General features: G+C 40.0%; 1 protein-coding gene across 3 annotated transcripts in view; it reads left to right on the top strand.

Annotated features, from left to right (window-relative positions):
• The window catches only part of REL (REL proto-oncogene, NF-kB subunit), a 48379-nt gene extending 23474 nt beyond the window's left edge, over positions 1-24905 (top strand). For all 3 annotated transcript variants that reach the window (XM_089327615.1, XM_002709695.6, XM_089327616.1), the window contains exons 5-10: positions 14512-14652; positions 16093-16197; positions 16306-16518; positions 17845-17913; positions 18042-18107; positions 21233-24905. In XM_089327615.1, coding sequence (XP_089183741.1) covers positions 14512-14652; positions 16093-16197; positions 16306-16518; positions 17845-17913; positions 18042-18107; positions 21233-22011 — 1373 coding nt within the window. In that variant the 3' untranslated portion in view covers positions 22012-24905. The remainder of the gene's footprint in view (positions 1-14511; positions 14653-16092; positions 16198-16305; positions 16519-17844; positions 17914-18041; positions 18108-21232) is intronic.

Genomic DNA, 24905 nt, shown 5'->3' with positions numbered 1-24905 from the left:
AGAGGAGACTAATTGTTAGGTTTGATATGTTTTCTAGATTGTCCTTTATATAATACAGTCATATATAGGCATGCTTTTTAATGTAAAGGGAATCATACTATACTTTCTATTTACTGTTTCATTTTTTTCCACTCAAGAGTATCTTAAACATCTTCCCATGTCACTGCTTACAAATCCACTTTATTTTTTTTTAACAGAATATTCTTTTGTTGGGTAAACTGATTTGTTTATCTAGCCATGTTAGTGAACATTTAGGTTGCTTTCATTTTAATTAAAAAACTCCACTGAATATACACTTTGAGTTTTTGTATGATTATTTCCTTAGGACAGAATTTTAGAAGTGAGATATTTCTATGTCAGGAGAGTATGCTCACTTAAAATTTTATTCACTGGGAATGAGTATTTAGTCTAGAGATTAAGATATCCATGTTCCACATCAGAGTACCTGGCTCTGCCTCCTGACTCTAGCTTCCTGCTAATGCAGAAACTAGGAGATAGCCCTGATGGCTCAAATAGTTGAGTTTCTGCCACCCTCACAGGAGACCTGGACAGGGCTCCTGGACATTGCAGGCATTTTGGGAATAAACCAGCAGATGGGAGCTCTTCATGTCTGTCCATCTGTCTCTCTCAAATAAATTATATTGTTTTTGATTTGTTGCTGTATTTAATGCTGAATTTTTAAGATCATACAATGTAGATGCAGTGTAAAGCAAGGACATTATAAATAATTGCTTCATTTATTAAGTGCTTTGTATTTCAGGAAGTAAATATTAAGTGTTTTATGTACACTATTTTATTTAATCATTGAAATAACACCACCTTACAGAAGATAAAACCTGAGCCTTCGGTATGTGACTGTCCCAAGTTATACAGCAAATATAAGTAGCAGAGCTGGAATTCAAACTGAGGTTTCTTGACTTTTGTAAAGGCATTAGGAAGATGATGGCTGTGGAAATTAGTTTGTTAGAACTAGGCATGATATTAATAATAAACACTTATTGCATTTAAACTAGTTCTTGGTAGGTAGTATACATATTTTACCTCTTTTAATCCTTTCAACAGTCTGTGAGGTAGGTACTATAATTAATGTTTCCATTTTATAAGAAAAGAGAAGTGAAGAAATGTTAAGTAATTTGCTCAAGATCATATAGGTCTTGAGTGATAGATCCCAGATTTAAGCACAGGTCACCTAGCTCCAAGATTGATAGTCTTAATAACTGTTCAGTGCTGCCTAGGTGGACATAGATTTAGGGAAGGAACAATTTTGCCAATTTTATCTTCATAGTATTTATGTTTTCTGTTCAGGACGTTTTGTTTTTAAGCATCCATTCCTTCCCCCAGCTCTTTTGCTACCTCCCTGGCTTAGGAACTCATCATCTTACAATTTGTGTAGCAGTAGTTTTTCTCCATTAGAATAATTTTAGGACAGTTCTTTAGCATAGTATTGTTATCAGAATCCTGCAGTGGCGCTTTATAAAGTTTTGAAACTAAATGGCCCCACATTCTAAGTCATCCACGTAGAGCTCCAACATATCTTTCCTATCTTCTTTTAAACTGCTTTTCTTCATGAACCCTAAACTATTCCAGAAGAACCACTTTGTTCACCCACCCCAACCCTTCTTAGTGCAGTCCTTTTCATTCTTCTCACTCCCATTGTAGGAATGTAAGCGTTCATCATTTTTGTCCTGGAGTATTGTTGGTAGCCTCAAAACCTATATTTCTGCCTTTGTTCTTACTCTCCTTCAAAGCATTCAAAAGATCCTTCTAACATTATTCATACAGAACTCTGCTTAACAGCCTTTAGTGGCTCCAAATCAGCTTTAGCAATGCCTCTCACATAGGAATCCCTTAGCACTGGTTAAAAATATATATCCTAGACCACCTTCCTACTGATCTGGTAAGGATTGGCTTGGGGGTCTGGGGGTCTGCCCTTTTTTTTTTTTTTTTTCTTTTTAAGATTTATTTATTTGAGAGGCACAGTTACAGACTGGGAGAGAGAGAGATACTCTGTACACTGGTAAACTCCTCAAATGGCTGTAATGGCTGGAGCTGGGCTGATCCAAAGCTAAGGAGCCAGGTGCTTCTTCCAGGTCTCCCACATGGGTGCAGGGTCCCAAGCACTTGGACCATCTTCCACTGCTTTCCCAGGCTATTAGCAGAGAGCTGGATTGGAAGTGGAGCAGCCGGGACTCAAACTGGCACCCATAGGGGATGCCGAAGGCAGAGGCTTAATCTTTTATGTCACAGTGCCAGCCTCATGGGATTCTGCATTTTAAAAAAAGATTTATCTATTAAAAGGCAAAGTTAAAGAGAGAGGGAGAGATAGAACATCTCTCAACATCTCTCACTCCCAAATGGTTGCAATGGCTAGGACAGGCCCAGACTCATGCCGGCACCCTGGAACTCCATCTGGGTCTTTCGCATGGATGGCAGGGCCCAAGTACTTGAGTCAGTTCAGGTACATTAGAAGAGAACAGGATTGGAAGTAGAGCAGCCACAACTTGAACCTGCTCTCTGATATGGGATGCCGGCATCATGGTACAGTGTGTTAAGACATGGCTTTACAATGATGCCAGCCCCATGACTGTCTTCTGTGTTATCTCTGCCACATAGTTCAGCATCTGGCAAATGGTAGAGACTCAATTAAAATTTGTTGGGAGAATAAATGGAGGTAGGCATTGTGGTGCAGAGTTAAACTGCCATTTGGGATTCATATTCATATGAATTCATATTCATATTCATATGAGTGCATGTTTCAAGTCTGGCTGCTCTGTGCTTCCAATCCAGCTTCCTCCCAATGCGCCTGTGAGGTAGTGAATGATGGCCCAAGTACTTGGGTTCCTGCGTCCAATAGGGAGACCCAAATGGAGTTCCTGGTTCCTGGCTTTTGGCCTAGCCCTGGCTGTTGAAGGCATTTGGGATTAAGCAGATGGAAAACCTCTCTGTCACTCTGCTTTTCAACAAATAAAATAAAATAAATGAACATACCAGATCAATAAACATGCCTTGTTTATGCGTGTCTCAAAAATGTTCAAGCTGTTTTCCTTATCTGAAATATCCTGAAGGCCTTCTCAGTTCCCTTAAGCCTGAGATATTAAGCTCCTAATTGTATAATTTGTCAGCAATTAATCATTAAAAGCTTTGTAACATCTATTGGATCAATGAATTCTTCAGTAATTGTCTTCTGAGATGAATTTCTCACAATTCTGAGATAAAATTTCACTTTTGACAATGGAAACTGTTAATGAAAAAAAAAAAAAGCCAGCAGTGTATGGGGCCAGGAATCAGCAAGGTTATAAATTTAAACAGGATGGGTAAAATAGACCTGTGCAGATAATTATCACGTGTTTTGTTTTCCTAGAATATTGAAATAAGACCTAAAATGTGCACTTCTAATATTAAGCCAAGCAAATAAATTCTAACTCCCCTGAAAAACTGAAAACACTAAGAACCAATTAAAATTTATGACACATTGAAATAATGAAATTAGTAATGTTTAGCAGAAGAGTCGATGCTGTGGCATAGCAGGTAAAGCCACTGCCTGCAGTGCCTGCATCCCATATGGGCTCTGCCAGTTCAAGTCCTGGCTGCTCCACTTCCCATCCAGCTCTCTGCTATGGCTCTGGAAAGCAATGAAAGATGGCCCAAGTCTTTGGGCCCCTACACCCATGTAGGAGACCCTGAAGAGGCTCTTGGCTTTGGATCGGCTCAGCTCCAGCCATTGTGGCCATTTGGGGAGTGAGCCAGCGAATGGAAGACCACCCCTCACCTCCCTCTCCTTTTCCCTCTCCCTGCCCACACCTCTGCCATCTTCCCCCTTTGCCTCTGCCTCTCTGTAACTCTGCCTTTCAGATAACAAATAAATCTTTGAAAAAAAGTATTTAAAACTTTTTTTTTTTTTTTTTTTTGACAGGCAGAGTTAGACAGTGAGAGAGAGAGACAGAGAAAGGTCTTCCTTTTCTGTTTGCTCACCCCCAAAATGGCTGCTGCAGCCAGCGCTGCACCAATCTGAAGCCAGGAGCCAGGTTCTTCTCCTGGTCTCCCATGCGGGTGCAGGGCCCAATCACTTGGGCCATCCTCCATTGCACTCCCTGGCCACAGCAGAGAGCTGGACTGGAAGAGGAGCAACCAGGACAGAACCGGCGCCCCAACCGGGACTAGAACCTGGTGTGCAGGCACTGCAGGCGGAGAATTAGCCTAGTGAGCCGCAGTGCTGGCCAATAAAAAGTATTTAGCAGAAAAGAATACACAAATTCTGGCACATAGACTATTGCTGTCTGGTCGTTATTGTCTGTTCTCTAAAGATCAAACACTGTGTGAAAATGTAATTTTATTTTGCATGGAAACTATACATTGTACCCTATGTCATCTAGTATATTTAAGGACATTGCTTATCTTTCTTGAAACTGTCTTTTCAAAATGGTGATATAATGCAGTCTAGTAATGTCAAACTTGAAACTTTATGTAAAATATTGTTCAGATTGTCTAATATGTGCCAAAGTCTGAATTGGGTGAGAAATTTAATTAAGAGTTCCAGTATCTGATTTTAACAGTGGCCATTCAGCTAGGAGAGTGACAGACTTTATAAAGGATTTTTACTTCAAAAACAAATTTTCACTGCAAAATACTAAAATTACATATAATTTTCTAGCTTTATATTTAATTAATAATAGGAGTTATGCACTGATTAAAATCAAAAGGTTACTGAAATAATTTAAGTTTTGTGCAATAAAATTTATAATAAAGAATCTCCAATTCCATTTTATTAGACATTTTCCTATTTTTATTGACTGGTTATGAAAGTAAAAGACTGTTTTGCGTTTGAGCTTGGGAGAATAGTAAGCAACAGAATACTGTTTAATAAGACAGGTAGTCTCTAACATAGATAACTGTCTCTGAAGCCTGGTTTAATACAAGAAAATAAGAACTTTTCCTCACAATGTGAAACTTAAATTAGCTTAAAAAACTTCAAGAAAAAATGTGTGTACTTCATTGCAGTCCAAAATTTTCAAGCCTTTTTTGGTTACCCTAAGCAGAACTTGGGTGCTTTTTTACCCTCAGTATTCCTTGAACAAACTCCTGTTATAACACTTCTCATAATGTATTATATAATTTCAGCTTTGTACTTTCCTCCTCTAGACAGTAATCTCACTAATGTAAGGTGCTGGTTTTTCATATCTGTACCTAACACTTGTTTCAATGTGTAGCACTTAGTAGATGGTCAGTAAATGTTGAAAGAATGAGTATATAAATGATATATTAGACGATTTACCTTTTGCTTGGCACATATTAGCTTTTATTACTAATATATAGGATAATTTATATATTTTAAGTGACAGAAACTTGAGTGGATTGTAACTTTATTTTTCTTCATGAATCAGTTCTTGAAATTGTCACTCTATGTACTATGCATTTGTACCCCTTATTTTTTTTCTTTTTTTTTTTAACTTTTATTTAATGAATATAAATTTCCAAAGTACAGCTTATGGATTACAATGGCTTCCCCCCCATAACGTCCCTCCCACCCGCAACCCTCCCCTTTCCCACTCCCTCTCCCCTTCCATTCACATCAAGATTCATTTTCGATTCTCTTTATATACAGAAGATCAGTTAGGCATACATTAAGTAAAGATTTCAACAGTTTGCTCCCACACAGAAACATAAAGTGAAAAATACTGTTTAAGTACTAGTTATAGCATTAAATCTCAATGTACAGCACACTAAGGACAGAGATCCTCCATGAGGAGTAAGTGCACAGTGGCTCCTGTTGTTGACTTAACAAATTGACACTCTTGTTTATGGCATCAGTAATCACCCTAGGCTCTTGTCATGAGCTGCCAAGGCTATGGAAGCCCCCTGAGTTCACTGACTCTGATCATATTTAGACAAGGCCATGGTCAAAGTGGAAGTTCTCTCCTCCCTTCAGAGAAAGGTACCTCCTTCTTTGATGACCTGTTCTTTCCACTGGGATCTCACTCGCAGAGATCTTTCATTTAGGTTTTTTTTTTTTTTTTCCCCCAGAGTGTCTTGGCTTTCCATGCCTGAAATACTCTCATGGGCTTTTCAGCCGGATCTACATGCCTTAAGGGCTGATTCTGAGGCCAGAGTGCTGTTTAGGACATCTGCCATTCTATGGGTCTGCTGCGTATCTCACTTCCCATGTTGGATCGTTCTCTCCCTTTTTGATTCTATCAGCTAGTATTTGCAGACACTATTCTTGTTTATGTGATCCCTTTGGTTCTTAGTTCTATCATTATGATCAATTGTGAACAGAAATTGATCACTGGGACTGGTGAGATGGCATTGGTACATGCCACCTTGATGGGATTGAATTGGAATCCCCTGGTATGTTTCTAACTCTACCGTTTGAGGTAAGTCAGCTTGAGCATGTCCCGAATTGCACATCTCTTCCCTCTCTTATTCCAAATCTTATATTTAACGGCGATCACTTTTCAGTTAAGTTTCAGCACTTAAGAATAATTGTGTATTGATTACAGTATTCAACCAAAAGTATTAAGTAGAACAAACAAACAAACAAAAATACTAAGAGGGACAACTAACTGAGCACCAAAGGGGAAACTTGTTGAAGTGAAATGGACACTATGAGAAACAGTGACTTGATCAGCTCTTGTCCTGACGGTTGATGTACAATGTAATACTTTATCCATTTTAGTATTTTTTTTTTGCTTTAGTACCATTGGTTGAACTCTGTAATTAACATACAATTATTCCTAGGTGTTTAAATTTTAACTGAAAAGTGATCCCTGTTAGGAATTTGGAAAACATTATGCTGAGTGAAATAAGCCAATCCCAAAGGGACAAATACCACTTGTTCTCCCTGATAGGTGACAACTAACTGAGCACCAAAAAGGAAACCTGTTAAAGTGAAATGAACACTATGAGAAACGGTGACTTGATCAGCCCTCACCCTGACTGTTGATGAGCAACTTAATATGTACCCCTTATTTTTATTTCAGTAGATTTAACAGTATTAGAATTTTACAAATGTCATACCTATATAGTTAGTAAATGTTTTAACTTACCTTAAAATTTGAATAACTACTTCCCAAAAATATATAGCACAACATCTTTTGATTTAAAATGAAATTCTTGTTATAGACATTGATTTTAGGGCTAAGGGTGATACATATTTCTAAAGATGGACTAAACATGAAAAGGAAAGAGAACAACAGTTGCCTCATATTTTCTTTGAGAGGCGGGTAGGGGAGCACTTCCCCCATTGACTGGTTCATCAAATTGTCACCTTGTTTTCTTCTTGTTGTTTTTTATTTTTATTTATTTGGAAGGCAGAGAGACTGCTCCCATGCACTGGTTCACCCACAAAGTGCCCACAATGGCCAGGACAGAGCCAGGAATGCAGTCTAGGTCTCCTACATGTGTGGCAGGGACCCAACTGCTTGAGCCATCACCTGCTGCCTCCCAGGGTCTGCACTGGAGGGAAGCTAGAATCAGGAACTGGAGCCAGGAATGGAACCCAAGCACTATTAATATTGGATGTGGGTATCTTGGCCGGTGCTGCGGCTCACTTGGCTAATCCTCTGCCTGTGGCGCTGGCACCCCGGGTTCTAGTCCCGGTTGGGGCACCGGATTCTGTCCTGGTTGCTCCTCTTCCAGTCCAGCTCTCTGCTGTGGCCTGGGAAGGCAGTGGAGGATGGCCCAAGTGCTTGGGCCCTGCACCCGCATGGGAGACCAGGAGGAAGCACCTGGCTCCTGGCTTTGGATCTGTGCAACGCGCCGGCGGCCATTTAGAGGGTGAGCCAAAGGAAAAGGAAAAGGAAAAGGAAGACCTTTCTCTCTAACTCTGCCTGTCAAAAAAAAAAAAAAAAAAAAAAATGGTTGTGGACATCTTAACCAGCATGGTACATACCAGACCAAATACCATCTTATTTTTTCTCCTCATATACATAGTTATTTATTTTTATTATTTTTTTTTTTATTTTTTGACAGGCAGAGTGGACAGTGAGGGAGAGAGACAGAGAGAAAGGTCTTCCTTTGCCGTTGGTTCACCCTCCAATGGCCGCCGCGGCCGGCGCGCTGTGGCCGGCACACCGCACTGATCCGATGGCAGGAGCCAGGAGCCAGGTGCTTTTCCTGGTCTCCCATGGGGTGCAGGGCCCAAGCACCTGGGCCATCCTCCTCTGCACTCCCTGGCCACAGCAGAGGGCTGGCCTGGAAGAGGGGCAACCGGGACAGAATCCGGCGCCCCAACCGGGACTAGAACCCGGTGTGCCGGCGCCGCAAGGCGGAGGATTAGCCTAGTGAGCCGCGGCGCCGGCCTACATAGTTATTTAAAATGGAGTACCAGTCATTTTTATAGAGGAAAACTGTAAATGCCTAGGATGATGACATCTCTGCAGATGTTCTGGCAGACAACTGGGTACACTGTCAACTCCAGATAACCTGAAACCAGTGAATGATTAGGTTATTTAAAGCTGGGCTTTTGTCTCCATGAGGTCTGATACAGTGCCACTTCACCCTTACTCCCATGGTATAGTTCCTCCAAATCTTAAATGCCCTCAAACATTGGACACTTAGCAGAACCTACATCCTTGGCAGGCCCTGAACTCCCTTATTTTTTCCCTATTGTTTATTGGGAGTCTCTCTCTACCACTGTTTTTTTTTTTTAAAGATTTATTTATTTGAGTTACAGAAAGAGTGTGTCTTCAATCTGCTGGTTCACTCCTCAATTGGCTGCAACAGCTAGAGCTGTGCCAATCTGAAGCCAGGAGCCAGGAGCTTCTTCCAGGTCTCCCACGTGGGTGCAGGGGCCTATCCTCTACTGCTTTCCCAGGCCATAGCAGAGAGCTGGATGGGAAGTGGAGCAGCCGGGACTCCGACCAGTGCCCATATGGATGCCAGCAATGCAGGCAGCGGCTTTACCCGCTATGCCACAGTGTTGGCCCTTATGTCTGCCACTTTTTAACCACCTCTTATAAGATTGGCAGATGACACCTTGATAAAAGTGACCTCTTACTCTGAACTATCAATTTTTCTTCTTGTATATCTTGGTTGCATGATTCTTCATGACCTTGTTAGCTCACTGACACCTACAAATTTGTTGCCTGTTCATCTACCTTATTTTGGTCTCAGTTATCTGTGTATCTGCCATTGCTCAAAACAACCTTCTTTTGTTAACTTTACAGTTTTCTTCAGCAGTCTATAAGATATCTAAATGATTGTTCAACACACCTTTCCCTAGTTCTTTAGTCACTGATAGAGAAAGTATATAATACTGTGCTCCACACCTAGTGATAATACAAAGATCCATTACCCATTTTGACTTCATAGGGTAGAAGTCGCAGCATAAGTGATTATCGCACAAGATAAAAACTTTTAAGTGTGTAATAGAGGTGTAGGTCAAGTGCAGCACTGATTTAGAGAGGGAAGATACATACTTGTTCTGTTTCAGAGAATAGGGTTAGGTTTAGGGACTGGCGCTGTGGCATAGTGGGTAAAGCTGCTGCCTGTGGTGCCGGCATCCCATGAGTGCTGGTTTGAGTCCCAGATGTTCCACTTCTGATCCAGCTCTCTGCTATGGCTTGGGAAAGTGGTGAAAGATGGCCCAAGTGCTTGGGCCCCTGCACCCATGTGGGAGAACAAGAAGAAGCTCCTGGCTTTGGATCGGCTCAGTACCTGCTGTTTTGGCCATTTGGGATGTGGTGCTCTCTGCCTCTGCCTCTCTGTAACTCTACCTTTCAAATAAATTAATTAAATAAAAGATTTATCCATTTATTTGATAGACAGTGTTAGAGTGATCTTCCATTCGCTGGGTCACTCCCCAAATGGATGCAACAGCCAGGGCTGGGCCAGACCAAAGCCAGGAGCCAGGAGCTTCATCTGAGTCTCCCTTGTGGGTGGCAGGGGCCCAAGCACTTGGACCCTTCCTCTGCTGCTTTCCCAGGCACATTAGCAGGGAGCTGGGTTGGAAGTGGAGCAGCTGGAACTCGAACCAGCACACATATGGGATGCTGGCACTGCAGGTGATAGCTTAACTTCCTATGAAACAGCACTGCTCCCACCTCTTTTTTTTTCTTTTAAAGAATTATCCATTTATTTGAAAGTCAGTTAGAAAGAGGGAAGGAGGGGCCGGGGCCGCGGCTCAATAGGCTAATCCTCCACCTAGTGGCGCCGGCACACCGGGTTCTAGTCCCTGGTCGGGGCACCAGATTCTGTCCCGGTTGCCCCTCTTCCAGGCCAGCCCTCTGCTGTGGCCCGGGAGTGCAGTGGAGGATGGCCCAAGTGCTTGGGCCCTGCACCCCATGGGAGACCAGGAGAAGCATCTGGCTCCTGCCTTCGGATCAGCGCGGTGCGCCAGCTGCGGCGGCCATTGGAGGGTGAACCAACGGCAAAGGAAGACCTTTCTCTCTGTCTCTCTCTCTCACTATCCACTCTGCCTGTCAAAAAAAAAAGGGGGGGAGGGGTGGGTGGGTGGGGAGGAGAAAGTAAAGTAGGTAGGTTAGATTTTGTAGAAAAGTTTGGAGCTTAGACTTCAGCCTTAGACTGAATTCTGCATAGGTTAAAAACAGGTATCAGTCATGATTCCTGCCATTTAATGGTTTTTAACCATATTGTGCAAAGATGAAATTAATTTTAATGCAGTAGTAACTATTTGTATTTCCATGTGTTGAGAAAGTCCAAAGTTAAAATCTCATAAAAAGTGATTTTTTGAAAAGTAGATAGAATTTCTTTCCTTTGATGGAACCATTGTGACTAAATGTTTCCAAACTTTGGTTGTTAACCAGTTTTATATGCCATTTTAACATATTTTTATTTGAGCTTTTATTGAGATGTAATAAAATATGCCCAAACACGTGCCACCACCACAATCAAGATGTGGAACATTTCCATTACCTCCTAAATTTTCCTTGGTCCCCTTCTCAGTGAATTCCTTCCCCACTTCTTCCCTGATTACTGATCTGCTCTGTTACCATAGATAAATCTTTTCAAGAATTTCATATGAATAGAAGCAAACAGTATATATTCTTTTGTTTCTGGTTCCTTTTACTCAGCAACATGTTTTTGAGATATATCCATGTTGTAGGATATTTCTTTATTTTGTTACTTTTTATTTCTGGGTATTTTTCCATCATATGGCTATACAACAGTTTGTTTATACATTCAGTATGAGTTTTTTTTTTTTTTTTTTTTTTTGACAGGCAGAGTGGACAGTGAGAGAGAGAGAGAAAGGTCTTCCTTTTGCCGTTGGTTCACCCTCCAATGGCCGCCGCAGCTGGCGCGCTGCAGCCGGCGCACCGCGCTGATCCGAAGCCAGGAGCCAGGTACTTATCCTGGTCTCCCGTGGGGTGCAGGGCCCAAGCACTTGGGTCATCCTCCACTGCCTTCCCTGGCCACAGCAGAGAGCTGGCCTGGAAGAGGGGCAACTGGGACAGAATCCGGTGCCCCAACCGGGCCTAGAACCCGGTGTGCCGGCGCTGCAAGGTGGAGGATTAGCCTAGTGAGCCGCAGCACCGGCCTTGAGGTTTGTTTTTAAACTTGTCAGGAACACCTAGCTGCTAATTTATTTTTTGGTGAGTTGATTATTAAGTAATCTGATTGAGAGACACTAGTAATCTTAAACTCTAAATTTATAATACTGTAAGCACTCTGACCTCAGAATCAACCCTTAAGGCTTCCTGGTCTGGTTGAAAGGCCTGTGAGAGCATTCCAGGCATGGAAAGCCAAGATACTGTGGCAAAAGGATCTCTGTGAGTGAGACACCAGTGGAAAGAATGGACCATCAAAGAAGGATGTACCTTTCTCTGAAGGGAAGAGAGAACTTCCACTTTGCTTATGGCCTTGTCCAAATACTGATGGATTCTGTGGTCATAAAAGGTTTCCATAACCTTGACAGCTTATGCCAAGAGCCCTGGGTGATCACTGAAGTCATAAATAAGAGTGTTAATTGTTGGCCGGCGCTGTGGCTCAATAGGCTAATCCTTTGCTTTGCGGCGCTGGCACACCGGGTTCTAGTCCCGGTCAGGGCGCCAGATTCTGTCCCGGTTGCCCCTCTTCCAGGCCAGCTCTCTGCTGTGGCCAGGGAGTGCAGTGGAGGATGGCCCAAGTGCTTGGGCCCTGCACCCCATGGGAGACCAGGAAAAGCACCTGGCTCCTGGCTTCGGATCAGCGCGATATGCTGGCCGCAGTGCACCGGCCGCGGCGGCCATTGGAGGGTGAACCAACGGCAAAAGGAAGACCTTTCTCTCTCTCTCTCTCTCTCTCTCACTATCCACTCTGCCTGTCAAAAAAAAAAAAAAAAGTGTTAATTGTTAAAAGAACAGCAGAAGTCACTATATACTTACTCCCCCTGTAGGACCTCTGTCTTCAATGAGTTATACTATGAGAATTAACCGCAAAACTTGTTCTCAAACTGTACTTTATATGTTGTGTGTGGGTGCAAACTGTTGAAATCTTTACTTAGCATAGAGTTGGTAGAGTTGGTCCTCCGTATATAAAGTTAAACTAAAAATGAACTATAATGAAGAATGGAATGGGAGAGAGAGTAGGGGGTGGGATGGGAGTAGGGGTGGGAGGACGGGTATGGAGGAAGGAACCACTATATTCCTATATATAGTTGTACCTGTGAAATATGCATTCATTAAATAAAAGCTTTAAAAATAAATTTATAATATTGTAAAAACTGATTTTGAAGAGGTAAACCTCTTCACTGGCTACATAATGGTCATTAGACTCCTCCTCTGATACAGGTGTTAAAATATTTTTGACTTTCAGTTGCACAAAATATTCTTTTGTATCTTCTTTGAAATGTTAAGCTTAAGAATGCTGATTCTGGGATAAATTTAAATGTTCTGATAGACTGTGAATATCATGAAATAAAATGAGTGCAGATACTCTCACTTTTAGTAGTTACCAACTCAGACTAAGAATTTGGGTTTTAACTATGTTTAGTAATTTCAAATTTTAGTGTTTTGCAAAACAATTTTTATGTAATTTAATTGTGTGTGTTTCCTGCTTCTTACATGCCATTGCTATAGCTTGTGGCAATCTTCGAAAAAGTAGTAATATTTTCTTTGGGAATTGTGTTTCATTTCAATTATCAATTGAACAAACTATATTGTACCATAGTTTATAATGGGCTTTTTTTTTTTTTTTTGAAGATTGATTTATTTATTTGAAAGTCAGTTACACAGAGGAGAGGGAGAGAGAAAGAGGTCTTCCATCCCCAGATGGCCATAATGGCCAGATCTGTGCTGATCTGAAGTCAGGAGCCAGGAGCTTCTTCCAGGTCTCCCACACAGGTGCAGGGTCCCAAGGACTTGTGCCATCTTGTATTGCTTTCCCAGGCCGTAGCACAGAGCTGCATCGGAAGGGGAGCAGCTGGGACTAGAACCAGCACCCAAAGGGGATGCCGGTGCATCAGGCCAGGGTGTTAACCTGTTGCGCCACAGTAACAGGTTTATAATGGGTTTTTATATTTTTTTAGAACTGCAAAGATTCCTGCTATATCTTCTAATTGGCACATAAACTTTTTATGGAAACTAACGGCCTTACATTATATAATATCATCTTATTTTTTCATATCTAAAATATGTTTTAACTTCAGCAGCTATTCTGTTGCATGTCATTTTTATGTAAAACATACATAAATTTTTCTAAATATAGTTCAGTTTTTAAAAGCATAGGGCTCTGGATTTGGTGACCTGAATTTGAATTCCCACCTTACCATTTCTAAGCTGTGAAACTTGGAACAAGTCAGTTTCATCTCTTAAAAAATCAGTTCCCCATCTGTAAAATGGGGATGATAATAATTCTTGTACCAATTTAGGAGGTAATTTACAGAGTAATTAACACAACGACTGGACCAAATGTGGATTTGAATGAATGAATGCCTATTCTCTAGTGTACATCTTACAATGAATTTTTAAAAATTTGATTTGTTGTCAAGTTGGGATTTTTTCCCCTAAATCCCGGATGATTGGGGCAGTTACTTCCTGAACATGGCTTTAATTTATCAAATACTGTTAGATAGTGACTATTTAATGACAATGATAAAAGGCAATTTGACAGGTAGAGATATAGACAGAGAGAGAGAGAGAGAGAGAGAGAGAGAGAAAGGTCTTCCTTCCGCTGGTTCACCCCCCAAATGGCTGCTGCAGCCAGCGCTGCACCGATCTGAAGCCAGGAGCCAGGTGCTTCTTCCTGGTCTCTGTACGGGTGCAGGAGCACAAGCACTTGGACCATCCTCCATTGCCTTCCCAGGCCACAGCAGAGAGCTGGACTGGAAGAGGAGCAATCGGGACTAGAACCCGGAGCCCATATGGGATGCCGGTGCCGCAGGGGGAGGATTAACCAAGTGAGCCACGGCGCCGGGCCCTAAAGGCAATCTTAAGATTCTGTACCATTCGGTTTTGTTAGTATACAAATTTGGATGCTACCCAGTGTTATTGGGTACGGTGGGCAGGGAGGAGGGCCTAGCAGGATTTCAGTTCTATGTCATTATTCTGTATTCCTAAAAAGAAATCTATTATTTAGTCCCTGAACAACAGCTGCTTGATATTGAAGATTGTGACCTCAATGTGGTGAGACTGTGTTTCCAAGTTTTCCTCCCTGATGAACATGGTAATTTGACAACTGCTCTCCCTCCTGTTGTATCTAACCCAATTTATGATAATCGTAAGTACTTTATTTTCTTGCATATGTAGTCTTAGCTTATTTTTTTAAGTAGCTTAACTAAGTATTTTGGTCATTGGAAAAAGAATATGTTCATTGTAGGAAAAATCCAAATACTGCCGAAATACCTAACAGAATAAATTTCCTATAACCTGTCCTCCAAAGATAATCACTATCCTCAGGTGCATACTTTACCAGTTTCTTCTTTCTGTGTATACAGATGTGTTAGCAGCAGTATCCACACAGTGTAATTTTGGCAACTTTAAAAAAATCATAGCCAATTTTTATTAAACACTTTGCTCAATGATGTATCATGAGCCTCTTTTCCTTCCAGTCAGCTTAGTATTTTCATAGCTGCTTATTTCATTATATGGCTATGTCATAATTTTATTAAATTGTTACCTTGTTATGCAACTTTTAGTTTTCATTTTTGGCTTAAAAATTGTATTGTGATCAGTATCCTTGTAGGTGCTTATGTTATGGAGGTATTTCTCTAGCATACATTTCTTTTTTTTTTTTTTAAGGTTTATTTATTTGAAAGTCAGAGTTACACAGAGAGAGGAGAGGCAGAGAGAGAGAGAGAGAGAGAGAGAGAGAGAGGGAGAGAGAGAGAGAGAGTGAGAAAGTGAGAGAGGTCTTCCATCCACTGGTTCACTCTCCAACCGGCCGCATCGGCCAGAGCTGCGCCCATCCAGAGCCAGGAGCCAGGAGCCTCCTCCAGGTCCCCCACGTGGGTGCCGGGGCCCAAGGACTTGGGCCGTCCTCTACTGCTTTCCCAGGCCAAAGCAGAGAGCTAGATTAGAAGTGGAGCAGCCGGGTCTCAAACTGGCATCCATATGGGATGCCGGCGCTTCAGGCCAAGGCATTAACCCGCTGTACCACAGCGCCAGCCCCATCTCTAGCATACATTTCTAGAAGTAGAGTTCTTGGAAATGCTAGATCAAAAGGTAGATATATTTATCATTGTAAAGCTGCTCTACAAAGTATTTCATCCCTGTACATGTACTCATTGTGTGTACCTTCACCTGTTTCGCGTTTAAAAAGATAATGGGACATAGGGCTATAAAGACAGAACCATGAATGCCAGGGAAAATTAATAAAATCATGTTGGCCAGATAATAAAAAGCATGAAAATCATATTGTCTTAGGGATATGGTCATGATTTAAGATGAATCTGGCTTCAGTATGTAGGATGCATTAGAAGAATCAGGATTTAGCAGCAAGGAGTACTTATCATTTCCTAGAAATAACATCATAAAGCTCTAAACCAAGTTAGGTGAAGCAGTTAGAAAAGAAAGGGACAGATGTGGATGATTAATGTGTTTAGTATCTTTTATTTGTATGCTGAAACATTCTTTAAATAGTTTTCCTCAAGTCCTCCCCTTCAAAAAGAAATATTTTACCAAGGTAGAAACTCGTATTTTAAAAATTGTTTCTTTGTAGGTGCTCCAAATACTGCAGAATTAAGGATTTGTCGTGTAAACAAGAACTGCGGAAGTGTAAGAGGAGGAGATGAAATATTTCTACTTTGTGACAAAGTTCAAAAAGGTACTTCATTTTTGTATTTTGGTTCATTAAATTCAGAATGTTTTTAGATTAATAGATGGATTTTATTTTGTTTTCCCTTTGTTATTTCTTTGGTTTCTTATTTACTAGATGACATAGAAGTTCGTTTTGTATTGAATGATTGGGAAGCAAAAGGCATCTTTTCACAAGCTGATGTACACCGTCAAGTAGCCATTGTTTTCAAAACTCCACCATATTGCAAAGCTATCACAGAACCAGTAACGGTAAAAATGCAGCTTCGGAGACCTTCTGACCAGGAAGTTAGTGAATCTATGGATTTTAGATATCTGCCAGATGAAAAAGGTATGACATTTTGGTGGCCCATAATCCTTGGGCCCCTGCACCCACGTGGGAGACCTGGAAGAAGCTCCTGGCTCCTGGCTTTTGGATGGGCCTGGCTCCGGCCATTGCAGCCATTTGGGGAGTATGCCAGCGGATGGAAGACCTTTCTTTCTGCCTCTCCCTCTCTCTGTCTATAACTCTGCCTCTCAAAACAATCTTTAAAACATTTCTTAATTTATTTGAATGAAAGAAAGCTCCCAACTGCTGGTTCACTCTTCAGATGCTCAGAATGGTTGGGGCAGGGCTGGGGTCTAGGCCGAACCAGGAACTCAATCTGGGTCTCCCACATGGGAAGGGACCCAATTATGTGAGCCCCCATTTCTGCCTCCCAGTGTCTGTATTAACAACTAGGAGTCAGGAGCTAGAGCCAGGAAACCGATCAAACCCAGGCACTCCAACGTGGGATGCGAGCATCTTTAACTGCTAGGCTAAACACCTGCCCCCTTTCCATGAACTCTTTGAAACCTCGTGTTATTAATGTATGTTTCTTTTCCTGAAAGTTTTCATTTTTTTTCTATTCCTCTATTTTTAAAAATACTCATTTTATTTGAAAGGCAGAGAGAAAGATCTTCCATCTGCTATTTCACTCTTCAAATGCCTGCAACAACCAGGGCTCAACCAGGCTAATGCCAGAGGCCTGGAGCTCAGTTCTGGTCTCCCACATGGATGGTCCTGAACCCAACTACTTGGGCCATCACCTGCTACCTCCTATGGTGTACATTAGCAGGAACCTGGATTGGAAGTGGAATAGCCAGGACTCAAACCAAACACTCTGATAAGGGATACAGACATCCCAAGCAGCAACTTAACACTTTGCCAAACACCTGCTCTGATTTTTTTTTTCCTTTACATGCTTTACATCTGTTTCTTAGGTTTGATTAATCTGGAATTGTTTGAGTATTTGAGCTGTTTATCAAATTTTCTGTTTTATTTTTGAGGCTCTATTTTTTTCTCTTGTGCATCCTTTTAAAAGAGGGGAAACTTGCCACTCAGACTGGTCTTTGTTTTGGCTCTTTTATCAGAACATTTTTTATTAGTTGATGTTGTTAACTTATAGGTATTAGAAGCAAACAAGATAAATATTTGAAACATTTTTACACGATAAAATATTCTTTCCCACTGGTTTGGGACATTCTTTACACTTTTATACTTACTAAGTCCATACTATGTACATTTATTTAAAGCATTTTCATATTCTTGTTGAAATAAAACGCCTGTTTGTTTATTAATGGAGAGGAAACATAATCATGGTGATTCACCTGCTTTCTTCATTTCTTTTTTAATCAGATACTTACGGCAATAAATCAAAGAAACAAAAAACTACTTTACTTTTCCACAAACTGTGGCAGGATTGCGGTAAGTGTATTTTGTATTGATTCATATTTATGTAGGTTATATATTTTGCTTTTCATTTTTTTCAAATTTTAACTGATAATGTTATTTTTCAAATTATACTTAATAATGGGAAAACTTTATCATAACAGTTAATTTTCCTGAGAGATCAAGACCAGGTTTCCGAGGACCAGGAGAAGGAAGATTCATCAAAAAAGGTATTTTATCCCCAACAGTATATTGCTTGTCATCAGACTAATATTTTATATAAGAATTCCATTTTTAGGAATGAGTAACTGCTTCTTTGTTAAACACTCCTGTAAACTTTTTTAGGCTTTCATTATTGAATGAATTGAGCTCAGTACCTGAAAGTTGCCCTGAAAACAGATTATGTTTTGCAGATTTACTGTCTAAGAAATTGTATTTTATTTATTTGGTGGTATTATTAATTGTAGTGTATCATGGAAGAAATGGTTTAAATCTGGCTGGTCATCTTTTTTATTTTTTATTTTTTTTAAAGATTTTATTTATTATTTGGGAGGTAGAGTTACAGAGAGAGAGAGGGAGAGAGAAAGGTCTTCCATCTGCTGGTTCACTCCCCAGTTGGCTGCAATGGCTGGAGCTGAGCTGGTCCAAAGCCAAGAGCCAGGAGCTTCTTCCAGGATTCCAAAGCAGGTGCCAGGGCCCAAGCAGTTAGTCCATCTTCCACTGCTTTCCATAGCAGAGAGCTGGATCAGAAGAAGAGCAGCTGGAACTAGAACCAGTGCCCATATGGGATGCTAGCCTTGCAGGAGGATGCTTAGGCCACTCACCACAGCATCAGCCCCGATTTTTTTTTTTTTAAGCCAGTGTCATCCATCACCCTTTGTTTGTTTGATATTTACTAATTTATTCATTCATTCATTGAGTTATTTGAAGGAGCCAGAAGCTTCTTCCGGGTCTTCCATGTGGGTGCAGGGGCCCAGGGACTTAAGCCATCTTCTGCTGCTTTCCAAGGCACATTAGCAGGGAGCTGGATCTGAAGTGGAGCAGCTGGGACACCAGCATCCATTTGGGATGCTGGTACTGCAGGTGGTGGCTTTACCCAGTATACAACAGTGCTGGCCCTGTCATCTATTTTTAAAAATTTTGATTGGAACACAGCCACAGTCATTTCATTATATATTGTTTCCAACTAGTCTCTTTTTTACAGTACAGCAACAGAGTTGGAATAATCCTAATAGAGGGTGTATATAGTCCACAAAACTTAAAATACTATGTGGTCCCTTACAGAAAAAAATTTGCCAAGCCCTGGTTTAGAAAATACAACCAAAAATTAATTGGTAGTCTTCTTCCCCCATTACATTATTTTTTTTAAAATTAGCTCACCTATTTTTACTTACTTCAAAAGACAGAGATCTCCTATCCACTTATTTACTCCCCAAATGCCTTCAACAGCTTTGGCTGGGCCAAATCGAAGCCATAATCTAAGCATTTAATCTGGGTTTTCTCAGTGAGTGGTAGGGACCCAACTACTTGAGCAATTATCTGCTACCTCCCAGGGTGCACATTAGCAGAAAACTGAATCAGGGGCCAGCGCTGTGGTGCAGCAGGTTAATGCCCTGGCCTGTTTGAGACCTGGCTGCTCCACTTCCCATCCAGCTCTCTGCTATGAGAGCACATTAGCAGAGAGCTAGATCAGAAGTAGAGCAGCCAGGTCTTACCAGTGCCCATATGGGATGCAGGCACTGCAGGCCAGGGCATTAATCTGCTGCACCACAGTGCTGGCCCCTCAAATGGAGTCTTAACCACTACAACAAACGTCCATTCTTCTCTTCACATACTCAAGGCACATTCTCCAAAGTCTCACTTTTTGCTGGTATAGTATATATAGCATTTATATAATATGTAAATACAGAATTAATTTTTTGGATTGGGAACTTTGTGATACCTTAGAGTCACATGTTGATAAAATTAAGTGTATTTTTCCATCATTCCTAGTGTTTTCTCCATTCCTTCATTTTCTGATTAAAAAAAATGGAGAATATGACATGATTTTGTTCATTTGTATTTCTTTTAATTAGAATTCTGATATTTATCATTCACTTTTCCAAAAGTATATATGCAGGATCAAAGAAGCTAGATTTTCATGTTTAACTGGAATGAAATTACATATGCCAAAATAACTTATCAAAACCACTTTTCATATAATTGTAAAGTAGTACATGTTACAGAATTCAGTTTTGGATTTATGTAATAATTCCACTGCTTTTTACAATTTATATTTGCAATGTTCCTTCAGTTTCCTTAGAATTTTTCTTTTTTCACTCAAAATGTATTTATTTTGCCTTCATTTTAGAAAGATTTTTTCCCCCTATCAGAATTCTGAATTGGCAGGGTTTTTTTTTTTTCTTTTAACATTTTAAAGATAGTCCATCATATTCTGATTTCATTTTCTTTTGTTTTGAAATTTATTTTTTAAAGATTTATTTAGGGGCTGGGCTGTGGCATATCAGGTAAAGGCACCAGCATCCCATATGCGCACTGGTTCATGTCCTGACTGCTCCTCTTCCAATCCAGCTCTCTGCTTTAGCCTGGGAAAGCGGTAGAAGATGGCTCAAGTGCTTAGGCCCCTGCACCCACATGGGAGATCCGGAAGAAGCTCCTGGTTTCAGATCGGCCCAGCTCTTGCAGTTGGTGGCCATTTGGGGAGTAACCAGCAGAAGAAAGACCTTTCTCTCTGTGTCTCTCTCTCTCTGTCTGTAACTCTACCTCTCGAATAAATAAATAAATAAATCTTAAGAAAAAAATATTTATTTAAAAAAAAGATTTATTTAATTATTTGAAAGTGGTAGAAACAGATATCTTCAGTCTGCTGGTTCATTCCCCAGATGACCAAAGCCAGGAGCCTTATCCAAGTCTCCCATGTCGGTGTCAAGGACCCAAACACTTAGGACATCATCTACCGCTTTTTCCAGGCTGTTAGCAGGGAGTGGAACTGCCGGGACACACACTGGTGCCCATATGGATTGCTGGCGGCAACTTTACCTGCTACACCATAACCTATTATTTTAATAACCTACATTATTTTATTTTTAAAACATTTTTATTAACATGCAATTCTTGTACTTGCAATATTTTAATAATATTGCAATATTTCTTGCAATATTTCAACACAAATACACAGTATACACCAAAGGAGGCCACGAGCTTTTCCATTCCATCCTTTTTGTGTGTATTAGGGTCTACCAGTTCCTCTCTTTGAGGTGTAATTTTTTTAACTTGTGTATTTATTTAACTTCAGCTTAGGAATTCTGCTTCTTATAATCTGGTTAATTTTAATTTGGTAATTTTCCTCCCACAGAATCAAACTTCTTTCCTCATGGTGCAGTTCGGACAGAAACAGGGGTTTCCAGTCAAGCAGAATCCTACTATTCCTCACCTGTGTCCATCTCCAGTGGATTTTCACACCATGCTTCAGCCATATCCTCAATGGTACCTCAGTCTTCCTCAAGCTGGTCATCAATGGCCCACTCCACCTCACGCTCAGTCAATTCAAATCCACTCAGTAGTTTTTCAACAGGAATGCTTTCTTCTAATTCACAAGGTATCCCACCATTCCTGGAAATACCTCCTGGCAATGATTTAAGTGCTTCTGATGCTTGCATTTATAACAGTACTGATGAAATAAGCACGATGGAAGCATCACCCATATCATCAGCTGACTTATATGGTATTTCTGATGCCAACATACTGCCTAACTGTCCTGTGAATATGATGACGACCACTGGTGACGGCATAGGGGAAACTGATAATCCAAGACTTCTGAGCATGAATCTGGAAAACCCTTCATGTAATTCATTGTTAGACCCAAGAGACTTGAGAGAGCTCCATCAGATCTCCTCCTCCAGTTTGTCAGCAGGCACCAGTTCTAATTCTTCTGTTTTTGTTTCACAATCGGAGGCATTTGAGCGATCTGACTTTAACTGTACAGATAACAATATGATAAATGAGTCTGGACCATCAAACAGTACTAATCCAAACAGTCATAATTTTGTTCAGAATAGTCAGTATTCAGGTATTGGCACTATGCAAAATGAGCAACTGAATGACTCCTTTGCGTATGGGTTTTTTCAAGTATAATTTGCAAGGTTTAAATGTTTGTAGTTATTTTGATACTACCTTTAGAGATGCAACATTTTCTGTCTAAGAATATAATACAGAACTAGGTTTTTGTTTTGTTTTATTTGTTGAGGGATGATAGTCCAAAAATTTGTCTTTCAGGGAAGAAGTGCAAAACTTTGGGTACAAAGAATATAAAACTGGAAACTGCCATAAAAGGAAAATTCAGAAGTAGAAACTTAAGGGCTTTACTGTTTCTTCTATTTAATGATACAGCTTGATACCATGTGTGATGTGAATTCTTGTCTCTAGAGTCATACCACATAGCCCCAGGACAAACAGGAGAATGTTAAAGCAAGGTTCCAGTTTTTCCAAGTGTGCTTTTTATTTTTTTATAATGTATTAATGTATTCTTAGTTAAATGAATTAACTGATAATTTGCTGTCAAGCAAATTTAAGGTAAAACCTGTAATGGCTATGTCATTGGAAAAATTAATTCCTTGTTTTTGAGGCCCTTGGGCCAAGGTGACCCCTAAGGGGTTTTCTGTGGCTTCTTGGAATTTCGTAGATTTTTATGTCAAAAGTTCCTTCAAATGTTAAGTTGGGCAGAAGGCAGTTGAAGTGAGCTTTTGAGGTATGGGAGATTTTCTACATTTTATACTATTTAAATCCATACCTTTAAAGTTCCTTATGATTTTAGTTTTATATCCATAATATTAAGGAAAGAAGTTTCTTTGAATCTCTTTCCCTGTGATCTCAAAACTGCCTATTTGACATCTCTATCTAGAAATAGAATAAAAACTCAAACTCAAGATATGCAAACCTAAATTCTTAAACTTCCCTCCCAAACCTGCTTTGCCTTCAGTCTTCCCCAACTCAGTAAATGGCAATGCCATGCCTCTCATCGCTCAGGCTTGGAGTCTTCCTTGATTCTTTGTTTTTATCTCCCAATCCAGAAAATCCAGTAGGCCTTACCTTCGTGATGTTTTCAAAACACAGCACCTCTTGGACTTCCACTATTAACAACACCCTAATCTAAGCCACTGTCATCTCTGGCCTGGACTGAAACTATAGCTTCCAAAACCCCTCCCTACATCCTTATACCCCAACAGCCTGTTCCCCATATGGTAGCCAAAGTGATCGTTTTACATACAGGTCAGTCATGTCATTTGTCTGCCCCAACCATTCACTGGTTCTTCAGCATATTCTGAGTAAAATTCATAATCCTTAAAATTACCAGGCTTGGACTCAGGAGCTACCACCTTTCACCCCTGTACAGCTACAGACATTCTGACCTCAGTGTTGCTCCTAAAAAGCACAAAATATATTCCTGCCCCAGAGTCTCTGTTCTTGGTATTTCCTCTGCCTTGGAATACTCTTCTCCCGGATGAATAGCTCATCCCCTACGTTCTTCAGGTCTCACTTTTCTGTTATCTGGTTAAGGTTGTCTTTGCATATATATCAGCATTGACCTCTCCCCCTGCCCTTACATAGGTCCATTTTACTTATCATTATCTGACTTTACTAAGCATTGATTTGTTACTGTTTGTTTTCCTCTATTGGAATATAAGCTCCATGAGGGCGGAATTTCTTTGTGTTTTGTTTATTCTTGAACCTCCAGTTCATTGAACAGTGTCTGCCTCATATTAAGCACTTGGCAAATATTTATTGAACATTCAAAGTATTCCTATTAGAACTTTGATTTTTGAAAGAAAGAATAGCTTTACTGATTCAGTGTTCAAGATTTTTTACATCTTGTCTATTATGATGTTGAGTTTATATTAGAATTATATACACTCAAGTCCAGGATTGATAATGATAATCCATTATTCAAATTGTTTGAAAGCAAAACAATCACAGTGGTAAAATGGTGGTAGAATTTGGGCAATAACAATCTCAATTGTAATAAACTGTCATGTTTAGTGACTAACTTATTAAAGACCTGGTTTGTCTTAGAACTAGAACCTATCCTGAAGATTGAGCATATTCATAACTAGAAACAGTTTGTCATTTCCAATGTCCAACCAAACTATAAATCTACATAAACTGGTTAATTTGTTTGAAATGGGGTATGTGTGAATGCCATATAAATAAGAATTTTGAGTTGAATGATACTGGATAGTAAGAAGGGAGAGCAAGATACTAATTAGAAAACAAAAGAAAAATATTAAAGACCACTAAATACTGTTAGTGTTTCTCCAATTATTAGTTCAAAAGGAAATCTTTCCATCATATAAATTCTAAAAATCTTAAGTACATAACATACTTTTAATAGATATTACTAGGGAAAAAGAAAAACTTGAAGGCACCATTTCTTTTCTGTTAAAAATATGAGCTTAGGATATCTCCAGATGGTGATTGATAGGTGGTAAGTTTATTTTAAATACAAAATTTTATAATTTTGTATTAATTAGCACTGATCAGTTTAAAACCACACTGTTAGAATAGCTAATTGTATTTTTTAAAGTAAATAAGTATTGACTTGTTTTGCAGCTTTTTCCTTTGTAAGCTAAGTTACCGGAATATCCATGTTTAAAGGATTTCCAATGGATCTTTCATTTTTAGGTGCTATTTACTAATCACAGAACTTATTTTATAATTTAAAATAAATTTGGCTGCATGATTTTGCTCTGTATCTTACACTTGTTTTTTCCACTTTCACCTGTTTTTACAACACTGCACTTTTAGTTTGAGCAAAAGGTGTCCTTCCTTTCTAAACTCAACTTGTGCCCTGAAGCCTTCCTCCATTCTCTCCCATCTTGTTTCCTGTGTCCTCACATCATTATTCTTCCTTTGTATAAATGTGATAAATGTCTTCCTTCTGTAGCCCAGAAAAACTAAGAACAAATTTTCCTGCCACCCTCATGCTCTTTCTCTTCACATCCTGACTTTTAGAATCTTTCAGCCTCCATTTC

The sequence above is a fragment of the Oryctolagus cuniculus genome, chromosome 2 (assembly GCF_051225735.1).
Source record: "Oryctolagus cuniculus isolate XC-2025 breed Fujian yellow rabbit chromosome 2, ASM5122573v1, whole genome shotgun sequence".
NCBI classification, from domain to species: Eukaryota; Metazoa; Chordata; class Mammalia; order Lagomorpha; family Leporidae; genus Oryctolagus; species Oryctolagus cuniculus.
This window is presented reverse-complemented; position numbering and strand designations above follow the sequence as displayed.